At 29.2% G+C, this 27,555-nt stretch overlaps 1 protein-coding gene across 1 annotated transcript in view; it reads left to right on the forward strand.

Annotated features, from left to right (window-relative positions):
- The window catches only part of LOC113376531 (protein grainyhead), a 461,786-nt gene continuing 434,231 nt past the window's right edge, over window positions 1-27,555 (forward strand). The window contains exon 1 of the mRNA XM_026616482.1: window positions 1-100. Within this exon, the coding sequence (XP_026472267.1) occupies window positions 84-100 (17 nt within the window). The 5' untranslated portion in view covers window positions 1-83. The remainder of the gene's footprint in view (window positions 101-27,555) is intronic.

The raw sequence follows: 27,555 nt of genomic DNA on the forward strand, positions 1-27,555 counted from the left end.
TGTCGGTGGTGGTGCAAGGAGGTCTGCATTATCCGCAGCAGACGGGAGCGACGGTCCTGGTGCTTTCGGAATTGGTAGAAGGGATGCAGCATGTTGAAAGGTAGGATTTTATCATATTACATTATATATATATATATATATATATATATATATATATACATCCGGTGTCGGTGTGTGTGTGTATATTAGGGTGGTTCTTATAATAGACATTTTCGAATTTCCTTGCTCTCAAGAGCTCAAATTGTTCCAAATTGATAAAAAACAATTCTCTCGAAGCTTTAGCTCTTAATATGGTTTTTTAGATAGTGCACAATTCAATAAAAGTTTTGTATGAAAATAGCATAAAAAAATTTCAAAAATTTTAAAAAGGTAGATATAATTTAGCGAACTATAAATGAGTTTTATTCAAAATTTGTCGCTAAGTTATACCTTTTTTTTAATTTAAAAAAAAAAATTCATGCTATTTCCATACAAAGTTTGATTAAATTGCGCACTATCAAAAAGTTAATATTAAGAGCCAAAACTTTCAGAGAATTGTTTTTTATCAATTTGGAACCATTTGAGCCCTTGGGAGCAAGAAAATTCAAAAATGTCTATATTAAGGACCACCCTATATATATATATATATATATATATATATATATATATATATATAAATTATAAATTTATATAAATGTATATAAATTTATGCATAAGTTCTTTTAGGGCGATGCATAAAAAAGGAAATAATTCATAAATTAATCTTTAATTCCCAAACGTTTTGATTTACAATTTAATGCCATCATCAGTGGATATTGAAATTGGTATCTTACATTATTAGATATGTACATAGCACATCAGACACGAACTTGTTATTGGCCATGATTTTTCCTTTATTCTATAAATAATATGAATTGTTTAACAAAACTGTAGATAAAATTAAGATATTTTTGCCAAAGAACTTGTAATTGCAACAATGTTCGAGACCCAAATAATAATAATAATAATATAAAAATCTAATGAACTCCAATCATTATCAGGCTATATTTTACTACTATAATTACCAAAACCACAAAACGGTCATCTTTTATTAAATTCAGACTAATTTCTCAATTACTACATTATAAAAACTATCATTTTGTTATAAATAACAGTTCAACGCTTAGTTCACGCTTATTACACAAGTTTGACTTGAAGTTTACTGATTTTATTATTTACTTTCAAAAACAGGGCGGAGCTGAAAGGTCAGCGGGTAAAAAGGTTCACCACCATTATCTCAAAAACAAGTAAAGTTTGAAATTTGTAAGGGCTATAATCAGCCATCGCATTAAATCTTGGAAAGTACTTTATTCTTTGTTAGTTTTTTGGTTTTGAGCACTGTTCTTTAGTTTACGATACTTGAATATCTTTTTAAAGTGCACACTTTTTGAACAATAAGACAATAGTAAGCCCTTGAAACAGAAGATGTATATACCTTATTTGTAATAATTGTATTTCAAGAAATATTGTATCTGATCATGTTGAGTAAAGCAGAAATATCTACCTAAGAAAGATTTATAATAGTAGTAATAGTTGATACAGATTTTTGTTCATTATTTTCAAGATTATATATTTAGATTCTAATTTTTTTATTTTTTTTTAAACCTAGGAAATAAACCACATAGATTAACCAAATAATGTGGCTATTATTCCGTAAAACCCCTTTAAATTTAAAATTAAAATATTGGATTGTTTCGCCTCTTGGCTGTGTTTTTTTACCCTGCCTATATAAAAAGGGACAGATGACAAATTTTATAACAATTGCAAAAAAAATTTTTTTTAAATGTTGAATTAGCTGTACTGAACATGGTTTGATATGTGTTATGTATTGTGATGTAGATGATAGGGTTTTCACATTATAATACCAATAGTCAGATTGGACCTTTGTGCACTACCCTACTATAATACTATTTTTTCTATTGTTCTAATAATTATTATTATATTCTATTTAATAATCAAATATTGAGCTTAAGTCAAACCGATTTGAGGAAAAAAATCGAGTACTCTTCCTTTCATTTATTTCACATGAAACATTTAACGCATTTGCTGCTATGTCAGTTGTTCGATAACACTGCAATTATTAATGGTAGAAAGGTGCATAAAGGATTATTTGCCATAGCAGTACATGATGAAATACAATCGACATAATCTTTATTTATTTTCAATTAACGCTTTCTGTCGATATCGCCGTTGTAATATCTTTCTCTGTGCATACTATAAATCATAAATCCATCTCGAGGTATCCGAAGAAATTCTCCTATATCGTGATACGTTGTCGATCAGAATTTTCCTCCTTGGCCATATGGAGACTCACGAATGCCGGAAACACATCAATTAATACAAGAGTTTCGTGCCGTTTCGATAATGAGCGATACAACAGCAGGTCATATAGCGTATTATGCCACGAATCGTGATTCACAGACGTTATTTCGAAGAAATACCATAATTTGCTTATAACATATACCTACTAACAGCATGTAGGTAATGGCGGGTTTAGTTAAATTGCGGTTTTAGAAATTCTTACGGAGAACTAATACGCGATGAAAGGTTGTTATTTATGCCGTATCCGAAATAAGTGACAGAATTTTTTGAGAGCGATGGAAAATATTTTAACATCTGCTATGAATGGCTTATATAACTGATCTACTTTAAATATTCCAATCTTGTAGTATAACATCTCGTAAACTAAATGTAACATATTTTCTGATTATGGGAAAATTTGAGCATTTTTCCTTTGTTAGTCAACACCGCATATACTTTGTAATAAAAGGATCTTCTACCACGCGGATTTTTTGAGAGCGATGGAAAATATTTTAACATCTGCTATAAAGAGTTGCTTATATAGCTGATCTACTTCAAATATTCCACTCTTTCGTAATTACATTACATTTCGTAAACTAAATGTAAAACATTTTACGATTATAAAAAATTTGAACATTTTTCGTTTAGTCTACACCGCACATACTTTTTAATAATAAGATCTTCTACCACGTGGATTATGATTTTTGATAGAAAAGCATTATTTACTTATCTAAGAACAAATTTGTTTTTGCCAAAAAATCCAACATGTTAAATTTATCTTTAAAAATCTCGACATTACGAGACATACTGATTCGTTTCTAACTGAAAAAATATGTGTGCGGGTGTACGTGCACCAAAATGCGCGAAATCACGGAGTCACCTAAATATAAATGGAAGTTATTCTAGTATATTTATGCATTTACATTTGAGTGGCGTTCAAAGATAAAAGTAGTACTTGATTGTTTTCCGTAAAATGGTAGAATATTATTAGATATTTTAAACAATTTCAGTAGGTACCACCAAATGAACGATAATATCTGTCCTTCAGCACCGGACACTAAGTCGTCCTTTAGCGCCGGAAAGTAAACATACTGATATTTATTGTGAGAATTGACGTAATTTATTCTAATTATTTAATTTTGTTGTTTATGAGTGCTAACGGTCACTACATACTCCCATTTTTCGTATTTCCTAGTCACAGAATGAAAAGCTTATGATGAATGCTCCAGCTGAGAGCATCGATGTTGCCCAGCCAAAAGGGTGGATGAATAGTGACCTTTTTTTGCAATATTTAAGAATATTCGTCAAACACACTTGTACAGATATTCCACAGTGTGGACATGATAGAACATATGTGTTCAATGCAGGTTGTTTTGAAATGTCCGGTACTAGGTGCCACTTTTTAAAATCATACTTTTTGTTACCAAAGTTTGATTGATAATACTTATTATTTTTTAGCAAAGTTTGCGTTTTTGTTATTTTAGTTTGATTTCGAACTTTGTTATCTAACATAAGTCATAATTAAATATACATTTCGTAAAATATTTTTTTATTTATTTATAAATAACCTTAGGTGTCCGCCACTCGGGGACTTTCCCATAAATGAAAAATATATGTGTTTTAAACTGAATTACTTACAACAATGATGATATCCTTAATGAAATTCTTAAAACATAAAACATACTTATTAATTTTCTCTTGTGCTTTGTACTCAAAAAGTTAAATCTTCAAATATATTTTTGCTTCTAACTAACAAGTAAGCATTCTAATTCCCAGTATGAAAAGCAAATTGATTCTAATGTGATGAAGAAATGCAAAACATTAAACAAACTGAATTTACTGATCAATTTAATTAGTGATTAATACATATGCTTGTATTTTGCGGCATTAGATGTAATCAACAGCGAATTACAAAAAGCTTTTAGCATCTATGGTGTCTACACATTGTAACTTATTAACTTAAGAGCCATATAAACTGTTTCGTAATGTTGTAGGCATTTTCAAGCCGCTCAGCATGCTTTTTCAGAAACTTTGGTTTCTGTTACGTCAGACCAAATCCTTTTTTGTAATTTCACAATTTATGATAAAAGTTAATATTAAGAAAGCTATCGCAAAAGCACAAAGAAGAAAAATATTTATTGCAGCAACGCGTTGTTGAAGAAATAAAACGGTGACCTTAACAATTCGCACTAACGACGCACGCATGTCGGGGCCGGATTCACTATTTTGGAAAAAAATATAATGAAAATTTTTATTAAATAATCCACACAAGTATATATATCAGCATTTGATGCACCGGCTTAGAGAAAAGGAGGGCTTCAAGGTCTGTGGGTAAAAAGATCCGCAGCTAAATTTTTTTTAACAACAATAATTGAAAGTAGAGGGAAAAATGTATAACCAGACATTACCTTAATTAATACTACATCACTATTAGAAGATAATCGGTAATCTTTGAAAATACATAACAAATGTATTTTCTTTCGTCGTTAGTTTTTTTGTTTTGAGCACTGTTGTTTAGTGTACGATACATTAATATAATTGTTAAATATACGTTACTATATTGCTTTATAAGATGCATGGTTAATTTTAATTTATATTCAACGTTTTATACATACAACCTATATAGAAGCTTCACACGTGGATGGGGTAAAAAGGAACAACTGAACTTTTACCTTGGCAGTGTGTAAACAATAAAAAGAATGTGAATAAAATAGTAAATTTAGGTAAAAAAGCAATTTACGAAAGATAAATTAAATAAACAATTATTCCAACTCTGTTGATGAGTACTTCTAACAAAATACCAGATCAGGGTTGTATACAGTGTTTTCTTTGTAAAACTGTACCATTAAATTTAAATTTTGCATTGCTTGAACAATGTAGATAATATTTCGTAAAATCCCTTTAAGTTAAAAATAAGACGCCGCTTGGATGCATCATTTTACCTTGCTTATGGGGTAAAAAGGGACAGATGACAAATTTAAAGAAAAATAGTAAAAAACACGTTTCTATAATTATGAATGAACTCAGAATTTTACTGAACATAGTTCGGTAGTTGTTTGTTTGATACGTGTTAAGTGTTGTGATGTGGTTCTCTGTCAAGTTTTAGCTCTTAATATTGTCTTTTAGATAGTGCACATAGATCAAATTTTTGTATGGAAATAGCATGGAAAAATTTTCAAAAATTTTAAAAATGTTTTTTAGACATAAATTTAGCAAATAAATGAATGAGTTTTATTCAAAATTCGACGCTCTACAAAAAAAAAAATTATAAAAAACCTGTTTTGCAGAGCGTCGGATTTTTAATAAAAGCTGGCATGAATTGTCACTTTTAATTTAATTATCGCTAAGTTATATATAAAAAAACAATTTTAAATTTTTTTCATGCTATTTCCATACGAAGCTTTGATTCAATTGCGCATCTAAAAGTTAATATTAGGAGCTAAAACTTTCAGAGAATTGTTTTTTATCAATTTGGAACCATTTGAACCCTTGGGAGCAAGGAAATTCGAAAATGTCCATATTAAGGACCACCCTAATATATATATATATATATATATATATATATATATATATATATATATTTAATCTATTCGAGCTCATAAATGCGTAATGAAATAAATGCATTTCTGTCTTCACAAGATCTATTCAAATAGTAATTGCTTTTCTGCTCATACAAAAACCATTCATAAAATTCTCTATGTACATTGCTGTGTGAATTGATTCTTACCATATATTTGTAAATACATTAATATATATGTATATAAGCAAATGAATATGTATAAATGTATAGCTCTCACATTCATTAATATTTGCAATAGAACAGACGTCCTTACCAATAACTTAACATCTCTCAAACGATGACGTAAGTAACATCTAAGTGCCAAGATAGATAACACTCATACACCGTACCTACGTTTATTAATATTCTATTACCTTCTGAATATATCATATTTGCAATAAAAATCCCATATTCTATAAGCACTGACCTAATTTTTTACCTTTTCATTTATTGCAGGCGTCAGACATACGGCCCTGAGTCAAATATAATGTTCTTATAGGCGTTCAAAGGGCATTTGTTTCTCATAACGAAACGGCACGATGCTAAATAAAAGACATAAACATTACATATGGATTCTTTTCAATTTTATTGACTAATTTAATAATTAGCAGATTTATTTTCGTGTATCCGTGAAGGCAATTTGTTGTGTATCACACATGCAGTGTTGTGGTTTCAAATTTTCTTTTGTTTTGTTCATTAATTAGAAGTATCATGAAGTCTGAAATCAATTCCATAATGAATGAAAAAGTATACTAGTGGCGTATGGCCTTATTGCAAATTGCTGGAACATATTAAATGATTTCTTATATATTAATACAAATACTGTAACTTTTATTATTCGTATATTGCAGACAAAATATAAGAGTTTATAAATTGTCCGAGATGATGTTCACATGTAATGTAAATAAACAAACCAATGAAGGGGATTTAAAATGCAGATTTAGATCTTATCTCATATATCTAAGAATTATATGTTCATATGAATTGCAAAGTTAAAACAGCTCATTTGAAGTAAATAAGTGAGTTTAAAATTTTATCTGAAATTAAAATTGAAATCTGAATTATTTTCGATGTTCAGAAATTTTTTTTGAATATTAAAAAAAAATAATAATAATTATAAAAAAAATGTTTTTGCTTCCTCCAAAAACAAACGTTTCGTTAATACTACATACAAGCAATATGTTTTAAATTTCGAATCATTTAAATCGAATGCTTTGTTTTCTCAAAAACTATATTTTATGCACATTTAGCACCGTATCTCTAAAACGGCTGTGCCTGTCTTTGCCAAAATCTAATCACCACTTATTCCTATATGCCGAAATGTTCAGAAGCCTCTAAAACGTAAAGATATGCAAACATTTTTATTTTGGATTTTCATGATCCTTGCTACATTATTTTAGTAGTACTTTTTTGAGTATTTTCACACCTTCTTCAACATTTTGTCATTATGCTCAAGATATCATTTACCTTGCCTTGGTATACTCGTGTATCAGATGAATATTTTAGAAAGATTTTAACTTCTGTAATTTTATTTTCTGTGAAACTTTAGTAATGTAAATTTTTCTAAAGATTCTTAACAAACTATGCCAATATACTTTAAATGTAATTTCATTATCGAAGATCAACTTGAATAGTATTTCAAGTATGTAAATCATATCAACTATAGAAGTCGTACCGCGTAAGTCACAAAAACAAAAATTTCGAAAGCTTTTAGTAAAGTTGTTACTATTCTCTTACATCGATACAAATTAAATGTTATTGTTAATAATATATAATTTTGTAGAGCTGGCGATAAGTTTTTTTTTCATTAAAACGCCGATGGATTTTATAATTAGACAGACGTAAACGGTGTTGAGGGAGTATGAGGCGCTTTATTAAACAGTACAAAAGTGCATTGAAATTAGTGTTTTTGAGTAAAATTGTGAATTATGTTTTGCATAGAAAACACGTATATATAACAGTTTTTAAAAAAAAAAAGAAATTAAGCTATTTTGCATAATTAACTAATTTCTACAATTTAATGTACATCACTTGATTTACACAAATATTTTTGTTATTATTAGTTATTACCAATCCAATAAACATGTTTCCGTAGCTATTACTAAAAAAATAGCATATGTAAATATGTACTACAATACTGGCTTATATTGCGTAAATCTGAACAAGCGCTCTGCTACTCGAGCTACAGGATTGCCTATTAAAATTAAAAAATATATACTATAAGGCAACTATAAAAATATATAATATAAGACAATTATCTCGAAAATATATGAATTGATAATTTTTTGATAATAATTGATGATTATTGATAATTTTTTCTGGATGTACTTAAATGTTTTAGTTCAGTTGTCTGGAACATTTAGAATGTGATCTAAAAAGCATTTATATTAAATAATTCAATTTTATATATAATAAATAATTTTACTATTGCTTTATGGTACTTAGCTTTTTACTCAAGACTATGATAACTATGATATAATCTGTTTCACTTTACTGCTTTAATTATATATATATATATATATATATATATATATATATATAGCGTTTTTTGTGAAGTTTAAGCATAATTTTCATATGAAATTCATTTTTATTCGCTTTATATAGGATAATTACTCATGTTGGGAATTCTGTAATCACGCGTAATCGCTTCTATGAAATTACATTAGTATTTACACGTTGCCGTGTGAGTAAATTTATATATTTTACATTTTTAAACGCGTGCGATAAATTTGTTGTCAGTTTGCGTAGGTTGGAAAGACTTGGCATAATATGTATTTACACACGTGGTAATAAATGAAAAACAGATTACTAATAATTTATACAATTATTTAATTATTTAAAAATTGAAAAAAAAAACTTATTACTTTTAAACATTTTTAGAATCAAACACTCAGCGAACATCAAAACATACCAAACACTACTATTGAAAATACATGTTCACCCTAGTTAATAGTTTTTCATCAAAATTCTCTATGTATTTTTTTTTGTTTTTAAATGTCTCTGAAGAAGGAGACATTCCATGTCTCCGAAACGTTAAAGAAAATAAGTGAAAAAATATTTTCTTTTTTTTAATTAAAAATTTCAAAACCGTAAATCATATACAAGAAGAACTCAAACAGCACTATTGTACGTTTGTATCTATGTGGATGGAAGAACATGTTATAATTAAATTGATAGCAATTTTTATTATTATCATTATCATACAAATAATAATTTACTTTCAATTTTTAATCTCTAAAATTACTTTATTATAAAAATACAATGGCGCCATTTCAGTGCGTTTCTTATGAGAGCATTCCAATTAAGCAATTACTTTCTGTAATTCTTCATAAAACCGCAATGATGATATGATGTCAGTTTTTTTTATTTGCACTATTATATCGTATTGCCACTATAATTATTATTTATCATAACTAGAATGTAGTTGAAGATATTTTATATCCATGTACAACGATCATTATTGTATGTATAATAAGTATTGTTTTTATTTTTTTACTATGTGCTCAAAGTTCGGTCTTTCATTCTCAAATTTTTATGGCAATCGGTACATGTTCTAATATTTTTTATTTAGATACATTTTGTTTTTTTAATATATAAAGATTTTGTTTACCTCAACCACATTTAGATACATTTGTTTTTTTAATATATAAAGATTTTGTTTACCTCAACCACATTTTAAAATAATCTGAACCAGATAGCTTGCTTGCATAGTCATTAAAAAATTTAAAAGATATATCACTGATATTTGAAAAACACGTAAAGTTAAAACAAATTTAACAACTTTATTTGAAAGTAGAGGGAAAAATAGGTATAACCTGTTATCACCTTGATTCTTTCGACGTTGCTATCGGGAGATAAACGGCATTGTTTGAAAATACATAATAAAAGAATTTTCTATCGTTTGTTATTTTTGGTTGTGAGCACTGTTGTTTAGTTTAAGAGACCTTAATATAATTTTCAAGTATACGTTATTTATGCGTTTTATAATGTATATTGTTAATTTTATGTTAGATTCAATGGATTTTTTATGAAACCTCTATGAAAGCTTACAGGTGCATGGGTAGAGTAAAAAGGAATTACTGAAGCTTTACCCTGGCAAAGATGTAAACAATAAAAAGTAGTAACCAAAAATGTTGAATAAGTTAAAAAAAAAAACAATTTTACAAAAATAAAAAAATAGTTTTTTCAGCCTTGTTGATGAATATATCAGATGAAATACCAGAGCAAGGTCATATATAGTGTTATCTCTATAATCTATTAAATTTATATTTTGCATCGGTTGAATAATATAGCTACAATTTAATATAATCCTTTTATAATTAAAAATAGAACATTGTACGTGTTTTCGCTCTGGCCGTTCCACTTTACTCCGTCTATGGTGTAAAAAGGACTAGGTGACGAATTTTTAACACCCAGCGAAAAAACACATTTCTACAATGATGAATTAGCTGGGAGTTTTACTGTTCTATCATAATAATTATTTCTGTTTTTATATACGTGCGTGTAAATACTATTTATATAAAATACAATCACTTTATGATAAAATACCGTAATCTTATATTTTTCTAAAAACTTGCAAGCTAATGCCTGTGTGATTTCCCTGAGAAATCCAACACAGTTGGTAATATAAAAACCAAGCAATCTCAATGACTCACGTCTGTTCTAATGAAACTGAATGCAAATATAAATTCAATTTTTTGCACGCGTATGGCTTTTATATCATAAAACAATTTCAACGAGACACCTTTAATCCTTTCCACTTTTACATATACTCGTATATGACGCAGTTCCAAGTGACGAACAAAATCGATTCATAAATATGCATGGCGAGGCAATCATAATATAGAGAGATATAATAAACAACTTTATACAGATAACAAATCAATCAAATACACATCCTTGCGTTATTTAAATCGTAATTATATTCCAATGTCAGAGTGCTTTTTCATGTTTTGCAATCGAATATGAATAAACTTTTAACATCGACTGTGCTCGAAAATTTAAAGGCGGAGGACTGTATTGAACCAACATTTTCTTTAATTAAATTATCGTGAATAGTTACAAAAAATGATCAGGTTCTTAACATAACTTCTAATGAGTATAAGCAGTAGTTATTTTTTACATTATTAAAGTTTTTTAAATGGAATTCTTTGAAATCACAACTCTGATATAAATTACATAAACGAAATAACAAATACACGAAGTTCCTTTCAAGTATATTCTGGGCTAAAATTTTCTTTACTATCTAAGTTCATTTAAGTGAGTTCTTTTTGCAAAATGTAGTACTTGAATGGAGTTTTATGGAGTAGGGGGAAGTCCCCGAGTGCCGGACATCTTAGGTTATTTATAAATAAATCAACAAATATTTTACGAAATGTTTATTAAATTATGACTTATGTTAGATAACAAAGTTAGAAATCAAACTAAATTAACAAAAACGCAATCTTTGCTAAACCATAATTAAAACTATCAATCAAACTTTGGTAACAAAAAATGTGATTTTACGAAGTGGCACCTAGTACCGGACATTTCAAAATAACCACCATTGAACATATATGTAGCCATCTCCATACTCTGGAGTGTCTGCACATGTGTGTTTGACGAATATTCTTAGATAATACAAAAAATCACTATTTATTCATCCTTTTGGCTGGGCCACACCGATGCTCTCAGCTGGAACATTCATCATAAGATTTTCATTTTTTGACCAAGAAATACGAAAAATGGGGGTATGTAGTGACTCTTAGCACTCATACAGAACAAAATTAAATAATTAGAACAAATTACGCCGATTCTCAAAAGAAATAGCAATATGTTTACTGTCCTGTCCGGCTAATAAACTAATAATTTCTTCGCACTGTCAACACAAATGCCTTTGCAAAAAACTAATCAGCACGACCTCAATCAATACGAACCGAATATTTTTTTAATCATTCTAATCATGCCCGGTGCACTTTTTGCTTTGTATCTCCAAAACGGCTGGACCTGTCTTTGCTAAAAACTAATCAGCACACCTGCCTATCAATGGAAACTGAATGTACTTTCAATCATTCAAATCGGTTGATCCGTGTTTCCGAACACATTCATACATTTTCTAAGGTGTGCGAAAATGTTCAGGAACCTCTGAAACGTAAAGATAAGCAAAAATTATCATTTTCAATTTTTGGAGGGGTACTAACTTACCCCACTTGAGAATCTTAAAATCTATAGTTAAAAGAAAAAAGAAATAGCTGCATTTCAGTTTCTTCTAAAAATCTTATTCATTGATTCAAATGTAATAACCATTGAGCAATCTATCTAAAAAATGTTTTTTTGTTCTGGAGTATCAATTAAATTTTCCACTGTATCTTACTGAAATGTATCCATGTCATTTGCATGCATAGATAATTTCTTTTCTTGGTCCGGCGTCCACAATATTGCATAAGTCATTAGTCGCCCATCGATGGAGCGGCTCTCAAGAACAAAACTGCCATGGGGCATTTTGTATAATTGGCTACTGTTTCTAATTCTACGTTCTGTACAAACGTACCAATATATATGTATTATACAAGTAGCAATGATATGTCCACAACTCCACGATATTCTTGTTGCTCAAGATTATCTGTTTGTTGATCTGTTGCATAATTTTCAATACACTTTTTTGATAAGTGATTGATCGCTTTGAGAACTGTCTTAGGGACTGGACACACCGCGTTCTCGCAATCGCAAAAACTTTGAATTATTTGCACTGCCATTGCAGGAAAACATTATGCAAATCTGATAGACTTTAGATTTCTTACTTGGGGATTTATAAAGTTATTGACTATAAAGCTGGCAAATTGTTGGTAAAAAAAATATAAAAATGTATCAACTTAACGTTCTCACATGTGTGCATTTTTGATCATAAAATAAATTTTGAATAAGAATGAGTCGATGTAAACTTTCTGATCTTTAAATGAAGCTGATTTTTTTATTCTGTGCTTTTTGCGTGGTATGTGTAAGATATTGACGTCAATTTACTTTATACTTATAATCACATTTTTCAGTAAAAGCGGTTATTTTATAGTATTATCATTACCATCTTTGATTTTGTTAAAATTTTTATAAGTAATTATATTATTCATTTGAAAGAGTAGTTTCAAAAAAAGTTTTATTTTTATTAATTGGGCTTGCTTGTATATAAATAGTTATAACGACTGGACCTGAGACAGAGGTCCCGGGTTCGATCCTGATTCGAGTAGCGTTAGGTCAAGTAGTAGTGACATCGGTTTTTACTTCAAAATATGTGTACATAACAATTTGATTCTAAGTGATAAGAAACCTGATTCGGCATTGCTGCATTAATGATAATTTCTCACTAATACATATATTGTAATATATATCTCACGTAGAGATGAGACATCTGTATCGATTTCTTATAATAAATCTATGTAGTTAGTAACTCATCACAAAAGTTTATAGAACCCCTAATTTATTGCTGTTAGAATATATAATTGAAAAAAATTGTTATCATTGAAAAAATTGTTTATCAATAATATCAACTTCTATTTGATTTCAATACTTGTTACTAATTTTCTATTTAGGGTAGATCCAATTTGAATTTGTAGTAGGTATATTCTAAAAAAAACAATTATGCCACAACAAATAACACATATCAAACAAACAACTATCTGACTATGTTCAAAAAGTTTTTCAAAAATTTATTACACGATACTTTTTACCCCATAGGCGAGTTAAAATGGGGAGGTCAGGAAGCAAACAAGTCTTATTCTTATTTTTAATTTTAAAGCAATTTAAGAAATGATACATCATTCAACCAAAGCTAAATATAAATTTCAAGAATACATTTTTTATACAGATAAAACTGTATATAACCATGCTCTGGTATTTTGTCAGAAGTATTCAGCAGCAGATTTGGAATAAATATTTATTTGAATTATTAATTATAAAATTGTTATTTTTTACTATATCACTTTTTTGTTTACTATTTTTGATTGGTTACACCTTAGCCAGGCTAAAGGTTCAGTTGCTCCTTTACATCCCACCCACGTGTAAGCTTTTATAAAGGTCATAAAAAAATTAGATTCGACTTACAATTAACAATACACACTATAAGACAATTAAATGACATTTACTTAAAAATTAAATTAAGGACTCAAAAACTAAACGACAGTGTTCACAACCAAAAAAAAACTAACAACGAAAGAAAATAGATTTATAATGAGTTTTGCAACATTGCCGTTTATCCCCCGATAGCAATGTCATAAGAATCAAAGTGATATCTGGTTATAAATCTTTCTCCCTCTACTTTCAAATATTGTCGTTAAAAAAATTTGCAACTTTACTTGTTTTTGGGACATTTGATAAACATTTTTACCTGCGGTTTTTTAAGCCTCGCTCTACCTTATCACAAAAGACTAGGTGACCAAGTAAAATGACACATTTACGTATTATATGACGTTTATTTCTTACCATAAATAACATTATATTTATTAAGTTCATAGACAACTTTTGTTACATATGGATTTTTCTCAGATCTATTATCCCATATCAGTTAGTGCTTCTTCTTCTGCCTTAGATCGACTTTCTATTACTTTTGCTGTCATCTATAATAATCAGCAGTAGAGTAACGATAGTATAAGTGTATATAATTGATTTTTTTCCTCTACGGTAAGTCAACCGGCAAGAAATCTGGTTAAATACATTGTGATCAACAATCCATTTGATATGTATGCTCGTTTTTTTCTACCGTACTCTTCCATCATCCGTGTTGTCTTCTTGACTGTCCATCTCACTTGCTCATTTTGATTGATTAGATACATTCAATTTCCGCTGATATTTTTATTCAGATAATATTAATAATTTTTGGATTAGATGCATGATAAAGGCCCTTGTAATCTTTTGTTAAGTGGTGCTATAATTGCCATTGAACAGTTTAGCCATATTTTTTTAGGTAGATGCTCTACCGAAAAGCTATTACTGCCATTAACAGTTTCGGTATAATTTTGTTAGTTATTTTTGTTATTTTTGATTGAGCAATAATTGCGATTGATATTTAGTTAAAATTTTTTGTTAGGTAGAGCTACAATTGTCATAGCAATTTTTGGTTCTGGTCATAACAAAATATTTGTATACCAAACAATTAAAATTTTGTAGATACGCATGAAGCTATTTGTAACAGAGGTATCTAGTAATAGGCATTTTTCAATAGGATCTTAAACGATATTAAAATATTTTTTAATCTGTATTGCACATATAAACCCTACTGCATAATATTGCCATAGTTATTGTCCCGCAGGCCGACGCAGTATACAGAACTGTGCAGGTCCGTCATTCTTGACATGCGATAAAAAATTGAACCAGCATAAAATTCCCAGTTGTGTTATTATTAACAACTAATTTTAAATTTTATATATCAAACTTTTGATAATTTTTAAATTATTTAAATAGTTATCTTGATTAATGTAAAAAAATCACACCGGGGTTAGTTGGAACAAAACTTTGGGGCTCATTGTAAAAAACAAGAATTACATACATATTCAAGTGAAGAATATTAAGTGGAATATGTAGTTTGTAAAATGTGAGCAAATGTAAATTGTGTTATAGAAGACATTACATCTTTTATTTTTGTTATGATATTACTTGTAGTTTACGTTGAATTATGATCAAGATTTATATTGCAGGAGACATTATATATTTTATTTGCATTATATAGTTTGAAAAAAATTACTTAGAAACTAATCAGTTCTCTTAAAAATGAGTAGAGAATAATTTATCAAAGGTATTCTTGTCGTTACTACTTGATCCAGATGTTACACCTAGCCCCAAATACGGGATCAGCTGTAATACCGCACTTTTCCTTGAAATTCAAAAAATGTGAAATAATGAACAACATTTATGGATAGATTTTTACTTGATTCGATAGAGGAATAGTTACAGCAACTTTCCACTTTTATTAGTGTAAATATAAAAAGGTAGAGGAATTCAAAAAAAAAAAAAACAGTCACAACGCGCCCCTTGCTCTTCTACAATAAAAATTCCTAGGACATTAGTAGTAATTATGTGAGTTAAATTCATTACTACAAATTTTAAACTTATAACTTAAAATACATTTTTTTAAAAGTTTTTGTGAGCAAAATTTGCACTTGTACGAACTTTTATAGACATATTTTGATGCTATGTAAATAGCACTGATTTAAAAATATAACATACTCGATGACTCGACAGACGTTGTCCTATGCTTATGTTTACAATTCAAAAGTTCCCATTTTTTTTAATAACCTATACTGATATTTACCAATTAGTTAAAAATTATGTTTTTTACACTACAGTCTATAATACCTAAATGTATTTACATCCATCCATATGGATCTTAAATGTACAACTGCTTTAAATAAAATGATGAGAATTTGCGTTTTTGAAAAACATTATAAAACATTTTTTTCTTATTAGTTTTTTTATCGATCGAAATAACGTCGGATATTTTGAAAAAAAATTAATGAAATTACACCACTGAGAGGGTTGTCATACCCCCGGGAAATGGCAAAGGAGTCTAAATTATTTTCACTTTTGAACTTGACAGTAAGATAAACCTAATTTCAAAATTTCATACAAATTGGAGCACGTAGACCCAAAACGCTCCATTGACTTGAGTAAATATTCCGTATCCGATGGCAAAAATATGAAAATACTAACGTTTGTATGGGAGAAAGAAAAGGGCTGTTTTTAGGGTTTTCCCGGCAATCATTCGATTTTTTCTCGGTTTGCGATTCATTTTTATAAGATTGTTGACGTAAATAGCATGACATATGGATAAAATAACAAATGAATAATGTATATATGGTGAGAGACAAATAGTGACATATAGAGATAAATATTGTAGAGAGAGTATTTACAGACAATGAACGAGTGTTCATAGACCAACGAAGTAAACAATATCAAAATTTGCTCCTAAATTCCTCCGCTCCAAAAATTATTATTATTGACAATTAATACGCAGAATCAATTGTAAATCTGTGAAAATATTTTGTATTGTCTTGTATTTTACCATGAACCTATAATTAACTTTAATTGCGATTTTTTCTTCCAAGTCATAAATTGTTAATCAAATCAAACTAACTAATAAACAATACACATTAAATGGCCTTCGGCGGTTACCGAGAAAACAACTTTAGCGAATTAACGGCATCCGATCGACGAGTTCGCGCACATTAGGAAACTTTTGCTCAGAACTAATTTTAATCAATCAACAGTACATGGCGACAATGCTTTTATCGTTTCACACTCTCGCTTATTGCAAAAATCGATTTATATAACTTTATGTCTATTATGAAGTAGCATAAAATGATATTGAAATAAAATTAGCAAAACGAGAAGCATTAGAACTTACTCACTGGGTTTTATTTACTGAATGGTACAGTGGGATTTCAATCAGATGTTCCAGATTCGATGGTAAGCTGTTGACATCGGTTTTTGTTTGGAAATGTAGATGGCTCTTACCCGGTATTCAATCAAAAATGTATCAGATTGAAAGATTTGCCGATATAAAGGATCAGCACAGATAACTCCAAAACAAGTACAGTTTAGAATTTTTTAACAACAATATTTGAAAGTAGAGGGATAAAGATGTATAACCAGTCATCACCTTGATTTTTACAATGTTGTTATCGGGAGATAAACGCCAATGTTTGAAAATCCATAACAAAAGTATTATTCTTTGGTTGTTAGTTTTTTGGTTTGAACCCTGTTGTTTAGTTAGTTAATAATATATTTTTAAGTATACGCTAATTAATTTTTTTATAATATGTATTGTTGATTTTGATTTAACGTAAGGTAAAAAGGACCAACCGAACATTTACCTTGCAAAGGTGTAAACTACTGTAAGCAATCAAAAATGGTAAACTTAGTTAAAAAAGTATTTTTTATTTATTTTTATTTGGCTTTGTAAAATAGTACATTGGCCACTTACTAAACCAATTCAATTCAACTATAACTAAAGACACAACACGCGCAAACTTTGAACTATGAACTTATTTACAATCATTTACAATGCAAATACAATGTATACAAATATTTATAATATAATATACTTTCTTAACTTATAAAACTAAATTAAACAAATTAAAAAAATCTTCTTGAAAATTATCTACTTTCATAGTTATTTATGGATAATTATTGTTGGAGTGAAACTCATTTTTTCTTTAAAGTAAAAATGTTTTTTTTCTATCTAATACGCTTTTCGATGTCATATCTTTTGTATTACTTATAAAAGCAATTTTACAAGGTATACATTAAATAAATAGTTATTCTAACTCAGCTCATTATTGTTTCCGACTTGATACTAGATCAAGGTTATGTACAGTGCTGTCTCTGTGAAAATGCAGCCATGAAATTTATATTTCGCATTGGTTGAATAATGTAGCTATTATTTCGTAAAATTCTTTTTAAATTTACAAATTGAAAATAAGACATTCACTTGTTTGCTCCCTGACCGTCCTATTTCACCCCGCTTATGGGGTAAAAAAGACCTGCTGACAAATTTTTCAAAAACAGAAAAAAACACATTTTTGCAATAACGAATTAGCTGGGAGTTTTACTGAATATAGTAGGATTGTTGTTTGCTTGATATGTGTTATTTGTTGTGATATGATTGGTTCGGTTTTCACAATATCATTGCTCAGTCAAATTGAACCTTAGTGCCTTGCCCTACCCTGTAAGCATATAAATATATATATATATATATATATATATATATATATATATACACGTATGCAAACATATGTATCTATGTATGGGTATATAATTCTACGATATTGAACCCACTTTAATGCTAACACATATGTTTTATGAGCGTGATATTACACCGCGAGCTAAAAATGTTAAAAAAATATCGCAATCGTTATAAAAAATTCAGGCAGTATTTCAAAAAACGTTCTATATGATTTTGCACATTCTTGAGCATGATCAATATTATATATGCTCACGTACGGCTCTGATGTCAACCCGATGTGAATATAAATCGCTTGATTATAAATCATATTTTTTGCGGATAAAATACTTGCATGAAACATCGAAGAGGATAATCTCTATGTTTGATTCAAGATGATTTACTGCGGTGCGTAAGTTATGCAGTCGGAGATAGTCATCGCGCTTATTTTTTTAAAATTATGAGCTTGCTAATTCTTTAAGCACTGGCCAAATTTTTATAGGATAGTGCAAACAGATGATTTACAAAATAGTTAACATTTCTGAGCAACTAACGAATATTGACCGTAATATTCTTAATTGCCCGTCTCATAATTGAATATAAGTATTTTATGTCGTATGTCAAAAAGTCATGAAACAGGTATGTTTAGTCTACATGTTTGTCTAATAGAGCCGTTTCATTTTTGAACTATAAATTTATTTGTTTATTCATCCGTAACAATCCGTAATCAATAATGATAAATATTATTGCAGGTTTTTGTCAAGCTTATTTATTATAAGTAACTAACAATAAAGTAAAATAATTTTATAATGTATCATACATTTTGGTTGCATTAGGTTGCTGCTTCTGAAATAAAAAAAGCTGAAAGTAAGCTGTTCGGACGTATTTTCGTTTTATTATATTCTCCATGAAACTGACAACCTTCAGGGCATTAAGCTTTACACGGAATGGTTGCTACCCCTGGTAGAGGGGGTAGCGGAGTGTTTAAATTGAACTAGTTTTTCACTTTCAAAAGTAAAGTCCGCTTAACAACATGTATAATAAATAACCAATAAATAAATCTTCTTCAATTATAACTTAGTGACAAATCAGTGATTGTAATAAGAACTGTAACAAATACATAATATACAAACAAATCAGTGTTTAATACAGTCCACAGCTACACGGGTTAAATTACAACCCAACAACCTGAATTATCGAAGGAGAGTTTTAATAAATTCTATAACTAACAATAAGTAACATAAATACATAAGCATTTGAACATTCAATATAGGAGCCGGTAAAATAGTCTGATATTACGCTTTTTTCTTGGTACTAAAACCTGTCAATATGCTATGTATTTGCTGTGCAGTCAGGCCTTTTATATATAGAACCTAACCTTGAAAACGCACAAACGTCAAACGCACAATGTTATCATAAGTATCCTTCTAATAAAATTAGCGATAATGATTGATGGAAAAAATCATTTTATTAATAATAATAATACTGAATACTTACAAAAATATAATAACTGAAAAATAATGGTTGTGCAAGAAATTAAATGGTCAGATTACATAGATAAAGATTAAGCAAGAAAATAGCTATCGTACTCCAATTGTGAAAATTTTGCAACATCGTAATTCTTTGAAAAATTTGAGGTGGCATGTAAATTTTTTGTTGTCCAAGTTTCGGATATCAAGCGGAAGTTTATTTATTAACAATTAAAACAATTTTCTTCATGATTTGTACAATATTAGTTTATGAAACTACCCCGAAATTCTAGCGAACAAAACCTATTAAATTCATATATGCAATTTCACAGATATGTAAAAGTACGTAAACAATTGTAATCTGCGATTTGTGAAAACTACCGATTGTGTTTGAAAGAACAATAAATAAAAAATTAGTTTTTAGCAAAGGCAGGCCCAGCCGTTACGGAGATAAAGAGCAAAGAATGTAGAAAATAGAAATTGAGTTTTTGGGATTTCCTATTGCCATTCATACCACAGTGTTTCATCAGAATAACATACTTATTTCATAATTAACCTCGCTATATTTGACAGGATAAAATATTTATTTAATAATTAACCTTGCTTGCAATTTCACATTGACTGAAGTTTTTGTATAAGGGAGACTAGGTACGTTTTTTTTTGTTTAGCAATAATTTTATTAATTCACCAGTTAGCTAGAAAAAAAGTAAATTAAATGATAATTTAAACATTTGTCTACGAGGAAATACTGATCTATTGTCCTGAAATACGATGGATTAGCTTAAAATCAAATTATACAAGAAGAGAGTGAGTGTCACAACCGTCCATACTCCCAGAACGCTGACCTAATACAATGATGGAAACTTGTTGGAACAAACATACTTAATTTTGCGCACTTTGGACCCTAGCTCAAAATTAGTATTGTATAGCTGTTATGACGACTGTCACTACCGTACCCAGTTTCTCATACATATAACTTGTATTTTGTATTTACTAAAGCTTTGTAATTACTAAAGCTTATAATCCAAAGTATAATATATTAACGATTTTCAGACTCTGATTGAAAAAACAAAGCTTGTAATAGAAAAACTACTAAAATGGAACAATTGATAAATAATTGACCTACGGTAATTGATTCGATTAATAATTAATTTTCTTACTATTACATGATTATTTCCGAACAAGGCAGTGGCTTTCATACTTTTTTACACACTATGCTGTACTCGAGTGCAAAATGAATAAATAAATACTTAAAACGTGCTTATCGCGTGGTTACATGTCGTTCATAATTTTCCTCCAGGGTGCGAAATAATATTCAGGAACCTTCATCGAAAGAACACTCATTATATCGTGATTTGTACCCATACGAAGACATTTTCGAAGCGCTCGAATGCTGATTTAATTTTTGAAAAATATGCCTAAATATTGGATATTACTGCCTTTGTTCGAAAATGTAAGTTTTAGGTACCTTTTTAACTTCCCGTAGGGTAGTTATAGTAATGGGCCGAAAATTGAAAATAATTTTTTTTGCATTTCTATATGTTTTGAAGGTTTCTGAACATTTTGGCATACCTCAGAAAAAATGAATGTGTGTTTTGCATGTACGCATTAGTTTGTCTACGTTTTCGGGCGCACGGATCAACAGATTTGAATGGTTTAAACAACATTCGATTCCTATCGATAGGAAAACGTGCTAATTAATTTTTGGCAAAGGTAGGTCAAGCCGTTACGGAGATAAAGATTAATGAATGCAAAATATAGAAATTGAGTTTTTGAGAAAACGGAGCATCCGATTTGAATAATCTAAAGAACAATTAATTTATGATAATCGGGAGAAGTGGTCATTAGTTTTTGGCAAAGGCAGGTCCAGCCATTCCGAAGATACCGAGCTAAATGTACAAAAAATGACAGTTTTTGAGAGAACAAGCATGCGATTTTAATAATTCAAAAAACTTTCTACTTGTGTTGACAAAATAATTGCTTTTGGAAAAAAAGTTCAGTTCAATTTTTTTTTCAATTTTTTTTTTGTATATCAAACATAATTCTAATTAACTTCCCGTAGGGTAAGTTATAGTAATCGCAAAAAAATCGAAAATGAAAATTTTTATATATCTTTACGTTTCAGAGGTTTCTGAACATTTTGGCATACCTTAGAAAAAATGGATGTATGTGTGTGTGTGTGTGTGTGTGTGTGTGTGTGTGTGTGTGCGTGTGTGTATGTATGTGCGGATACAAATTTTCGTCGACGATTTCGGGAACACGGATCAACCGATTTGAATAATTCAAAAAACATTCGAATCGTATTGATAAGGAGACGTGCTGATTAGTTTTTGGCGAAGGCAGGTCTAGCCGTTCCGGAGATACGGGGCAAAAAGTGCCGAAAACGGTAACTCAGTTTTTAAGAGAACGGAGTGTCCGATTTTAATAATTCAAAAAACATTTTACTTGTATTGACAATATAAAGAATTGATCAAATTTTCATGAAGGCAGGTCTAGCGGTTTCGGAGATCTAACAAAAAAAGTAAAAAAAAATGCCATTTGGCGGTCAAAAATGATCATTAGACATATGCACATCAAATTTTCAGATATTTTATAGAGATTTTAACAATAAGTATAAATTTTGTTTGTTTTCCTATGGGTTCCGTATCAATGTTTACCCGTTAGACAGCGACGCCGCGCTTACGCGCTTTATATTTTATCTCTATGCAGTTAAAGCAGTACGATTGCTTTGAAAAACAAGTTCAGATCTTCCAAAATATGTCAAAATAAAGAAAACAGTTCTTTTTTCAAAAAAAAATTTTTTTTTAAAAAATTTTTTTTAAAAAAAAATTTAAAAAAAAAAATTTTTTTTTCAAAAAAAAGTAATTTCCAAAAATCTTATTTTTTCGAAGTAAATTTTTTTTCAAAAATGTTAATCGTTTTAAAAAAAAATAATAATTTTTGGTACGGGAAGTTCCAGCAATTTGCCTTAAGGCATGATGCCATAATTGCCTTAAAACAGAATTCCACTTACAGCTAGTTTCAATTTTAATACTGGTTAAAGTTCTTAAGCTTGCTTATATATTTTAAGTGAATAATTTTAACTTTGTAATTCAGTTTATATAATTCTTATAAAGAATAGAATTATATAGAATATATAAATAGATAGAATAGAATTATATAAATTAAAACTGATATTACAAAATTTATAATAATCTATTTGAAAACATTTAATATTCCTCGAATATTTTGTTACGCTACATGAAGTTCCAGCAATTTGCCTTAAGGCCTGATGCCATACACCACTAGTCTTTTTTTTAATCAAAATCGATTCGTTAAATTCAGTTGTATTTATAGCAAATTAGGATTTGTAGTTCTTATAAATAATTATATTTTATGAAAAAAAATTAAAGCCTTTTTTATGAAATCTATATATTGATAATTTTAAATATAATTGATAATAAAAAATTAATTCACCAGTGATATAATACTATTTATGACTATAATTTTAAATGCTTATCTGAATACAATTGTCAATTTTTAATCATTGCAGTAGAATTTGGAGAGGTTTGATTGACTATTACCACTAAAATTTTAGTATAAATGTCAACTATATGACTAGTCTTGTGCTTGGCTTTCCAAGTCTGTCACGAACTTATTATTAGCTGAGAATTCTTTTAATAAATCTTGCAAAAACGTATTTGCAAGATTTGTATCTTTGATACGTCGTGTCACGGGAGATTGATCGCTAATAATTATACCTTGATTATGACCATTTTTGGACTCCAAATATTCTTTCTCTGTTGAGTAAATATCATTTTTTTCTCCATTGATTTGAACGTCTTCTTTTTGTAATTTATCATGAGAAGAAAATAGGTCTTCCATATATGAAATAAGTAATTCAAAATTTGACTGATCACGACTTGTGATTCCAGTTTTTTTTTGCGTGATGTTAGGAGTAAAACTGTAATTCGAATGTCTAAGATTTCGTTCAAGAAGTTGAATAATGTGATCTATTCGGTCTTCTAATCTATCCACACTAGGAGTTGTCAACTCAACTTTTTCTTTATTAGGCTCATCTGTAGCTTCAGGTGTGTTAAAAATGTTTACATCTGATAATGCTTTGAAGGCCTCATAGACTTTATCGAACGACCATTCCCTTTCGTTGCTGGCATAGACTTTACTCTGGTCCTGGTGATTCAGCTTATTGAAGTAGAAATGGTACCCGAAATGTTCAGAATTTTCTGCAAATAAAAATTCGCTTAAGCATTTAATGTCATTTTTAACTGGATTGAGTGTTAGAGCTTTAAAGATTGAGTGTTTAAAGAAATTGGCATTTCTCATTTAAAAAATCATGACCAACGTCTATAATATGTTCCTCAAATATTATCTCACCGTTATTTTCGCTCCGATCATCGAGATAGTTTTCTTGGCCTTTGCACTTCATTAATAAAATAGTTGATAACAAAATTAAAAAAATATATAAATTCATTTTTTAAAAAAGATAAAAAGTTAGTTCACAAAATTAGCTGTTAGTAAAAAATATTCTAAGATATCATTTGTTTACATATATTGTACAAGTTTTGTTTTCTATATTTAAAGTGACAGCTAAATATTGTTTTATTTATAAATTTTATTCATTTTAGAAAAACAAAAATATTTGAAAATTTTAGTTTTGATACAATGTATTTTGAAGCTCTTTAAAAGTAAAATTATGTGCCAGGCTATATATTATCTTGTTGTTCTTATTGTTCAAGTTTATCAGGTAACAATTAGTTTAAATTGACTTCTTATTCGTTATGAACATTTATGCATTTAAATCACATTTTGCGAACTCAGTTTTGAGTTCAAATACATCTCAATAGTTTATAGAATAACTAAAAAATAATCATATTTTGTGTTTGTTAGATTTCCTGATCGAACAAAAATTGAATGTATACGAAAATTGTGCGCATTGCCAATATTCTACGGGGACTTTCTTCAATTTATATTAATTATATTGGGCTAATTACATACGGAGAGGGGTAATAGTAAGCGTTGGATCTCAGATTTGAACACTTTGCTCGTTAGTAGAACAAACCCTCCATCCGTTTATCATGTTTAGACAACTTGGACAATGTAATAGTCTTATCATTGGACTGCAGAAGAAAATGCGCTTGGTTTCTTTTCCTGAGTCACCTAATTTCAATAATTTTCGGTTCAATTTCCAAACTGTTTAAATAGTCAAACTCGGGTTTATGAGATTGAAAGATTGAATATACATTATACTCACCAAGATAACGAATTGAAATTTTTGAGACTGAATCTCTGAAATATAACAACTCGACCCGCTTCATCATCAGTAGCTAATAGTTCACCATCATGATTAAATTCGGCGGAAGAAATAATAACAGATGAAATAACAGTCACATTATTTTCTAACGTTTCTTGTGAAAAACACCACGACGTGTCTCCATTTCCATATTCACCAAGATAACTAACTGAAATTTTTGAGACTGAATCTCTGAAATATAACAACTCAAACTGCTTTATCACCAGTAGCTAATAGTTCACCATCATGATTAAATTCGGCGGAAGAAATAATAACAGATGAAATAACAGTCACATTATTTTCTAACGTTTCTTGTGAAAAACACCACGACGTGTCTCCATTTCCATATTCACCAAGATAACGAACTGAAATTTTTGAGACTGAATCTCTGAAATATAACAACTCGACCCGCTTCATCACCAGTAGCTAATAGTTCACCATCATGATTAAATTCGGCGAAAAAAATAATATCAGAAGAAATAATAGTCACATTATTTTCTAACGTTTCTTGTGAAAAATACCACGACGTGTCTCCATTTCCACATTCACCAAGATAACGAACTGAAATTTTTGAGACTAAATCTCTCTGAAATATAACAACTCGACTCGCTTTATCACCAGTAGCTAATAGTTCACCATCATGATTAAATTCGGCGGGAGAAATAATATCAGAAGAAATAATAGTCACTTCATTTTCTAACGTTCTTTGTGGAAAACACCACGACGTGTCTCCATTTCCATCAGTGCAAGTCTGGAACCAATACTAGATATTATTTTAATGTAAATACGAAGTGTCAAAAAATGAACAATGATCTATGTTGACCTTATCACAAATTTTTATGAGAAAGTACATACGTTATAACCATTTGTAATGCAGTTTCATTATTAACTTATCGTAGGGTGAGTTATAGTATTAGCAAAAAATTGAAAATAAAAATTTTTACGTTTCAAAGGTGAACACTTTGATAAAAAAAATGGATGTATCGGATGCTAAATGATAACTATATGAAATATAATAACATTGCAAAAAATCAAAAAAGGTAATGAATTAAAATTAAAATACTTTTTATTGCCGACGTAAATATATGAAAAATATTGAAATCTTAAGTTTTTCATACATTAAAATATATTAGTCAGAAGCTTATACGGCGAATGAAAATAATCATTAATAATTATTATCATTTTTATTCGGCGCCTTGGATTTTTTATTATGACTAATGAATATACTTTTATACGAGATATAAATAAATTTTGGCTTTTAATAAATATTTCCATACTTATATAGAGAATTTGTCGAGACGCGCGATAACGACGAGCCTTATGCTTGTTCGTCGCTCTTGCAAAGCGACTTTATATGTGTGTTCTTGTACCGGCAGCGAGCGTACTAGCTTAAGTTTTTCCAACTTTTCACCCAAAGTTCCACTTACATTTAAATGAATTTTTGAATAACAGAAGAAAAATGTACAGGCTTTCGAATGATATTAATATAAAAGTAGTCCAAAGAGCCACACTGGTAGAAAATGGAAAATAAAAAATAATTTTTACCTTTTGACGCACTAACAAATAGTTTTTTCACATTATTTGCTATGAACAACAACATCAGTATAAATAGAATGACGTTAACAGTTTTTTGATATCTCTCATATTTCCGACAAAAAGTGAGTTTGTAAAAAGGGGCCACTTTCACATGTTTTCACTGATATCTCGGCCAAATGATGAGCTACGGTTTTGAAATTTGGTATTTCGAATTTTCTTAAAAATACCTATAAAATGGCATCAAAATTATTTAAATACCAGGGTGGGGCCAATTCTGTATGGAAACACGCCCATACCCTTTTTGTGGACGATTTGAATAATTAAAAAAATATTCGATCCATATTAATGAAAAGACGTGTTGATTATTTTTTTAAGGCAGGTTCAACCGTTTTGAAGATGCGGGGCAAAAAGTTCCAAAAATAGTATTTCAGTTTTACAGAAGGTGAATATAGAAGCAAATCAAGAATGGATAAAATTTTTGGAAAGGCAGGTCTAGTGGTTTCATAAGTACATAAAATTATCAGTTATTCTATAGATATTATAATAATAAGTACAAATTTTGTTTACACTTCTATGAGTTCCGTACCAAGATTTATAATATTTAACTGCTAGACTGAAATGCGGTTTGATATTTGGTCCATCAAAACAGCTATGCAGTGCGATCGTTTTGAAAGTAATTTAAACTAGTTGGTATTGG

This window comes from Ctenocephalides felis, unplaced genomic scaffold, assembly GCF_003426905.1.
Source record: "Ctenocephalides felis isolate EL2017-DRISC unplaced genomic scaffold, ASM342690v1 CF-g0.4_SCAFFOLD_01886, whole genome shotgun sequence".
Taxonomy (NCBI): Eukaryota; Metazoa; Arthropoda; class Insecta; order Siphonaptera; family Pulicidae; genus Ctenocephalides; species Ctenocephalides felis.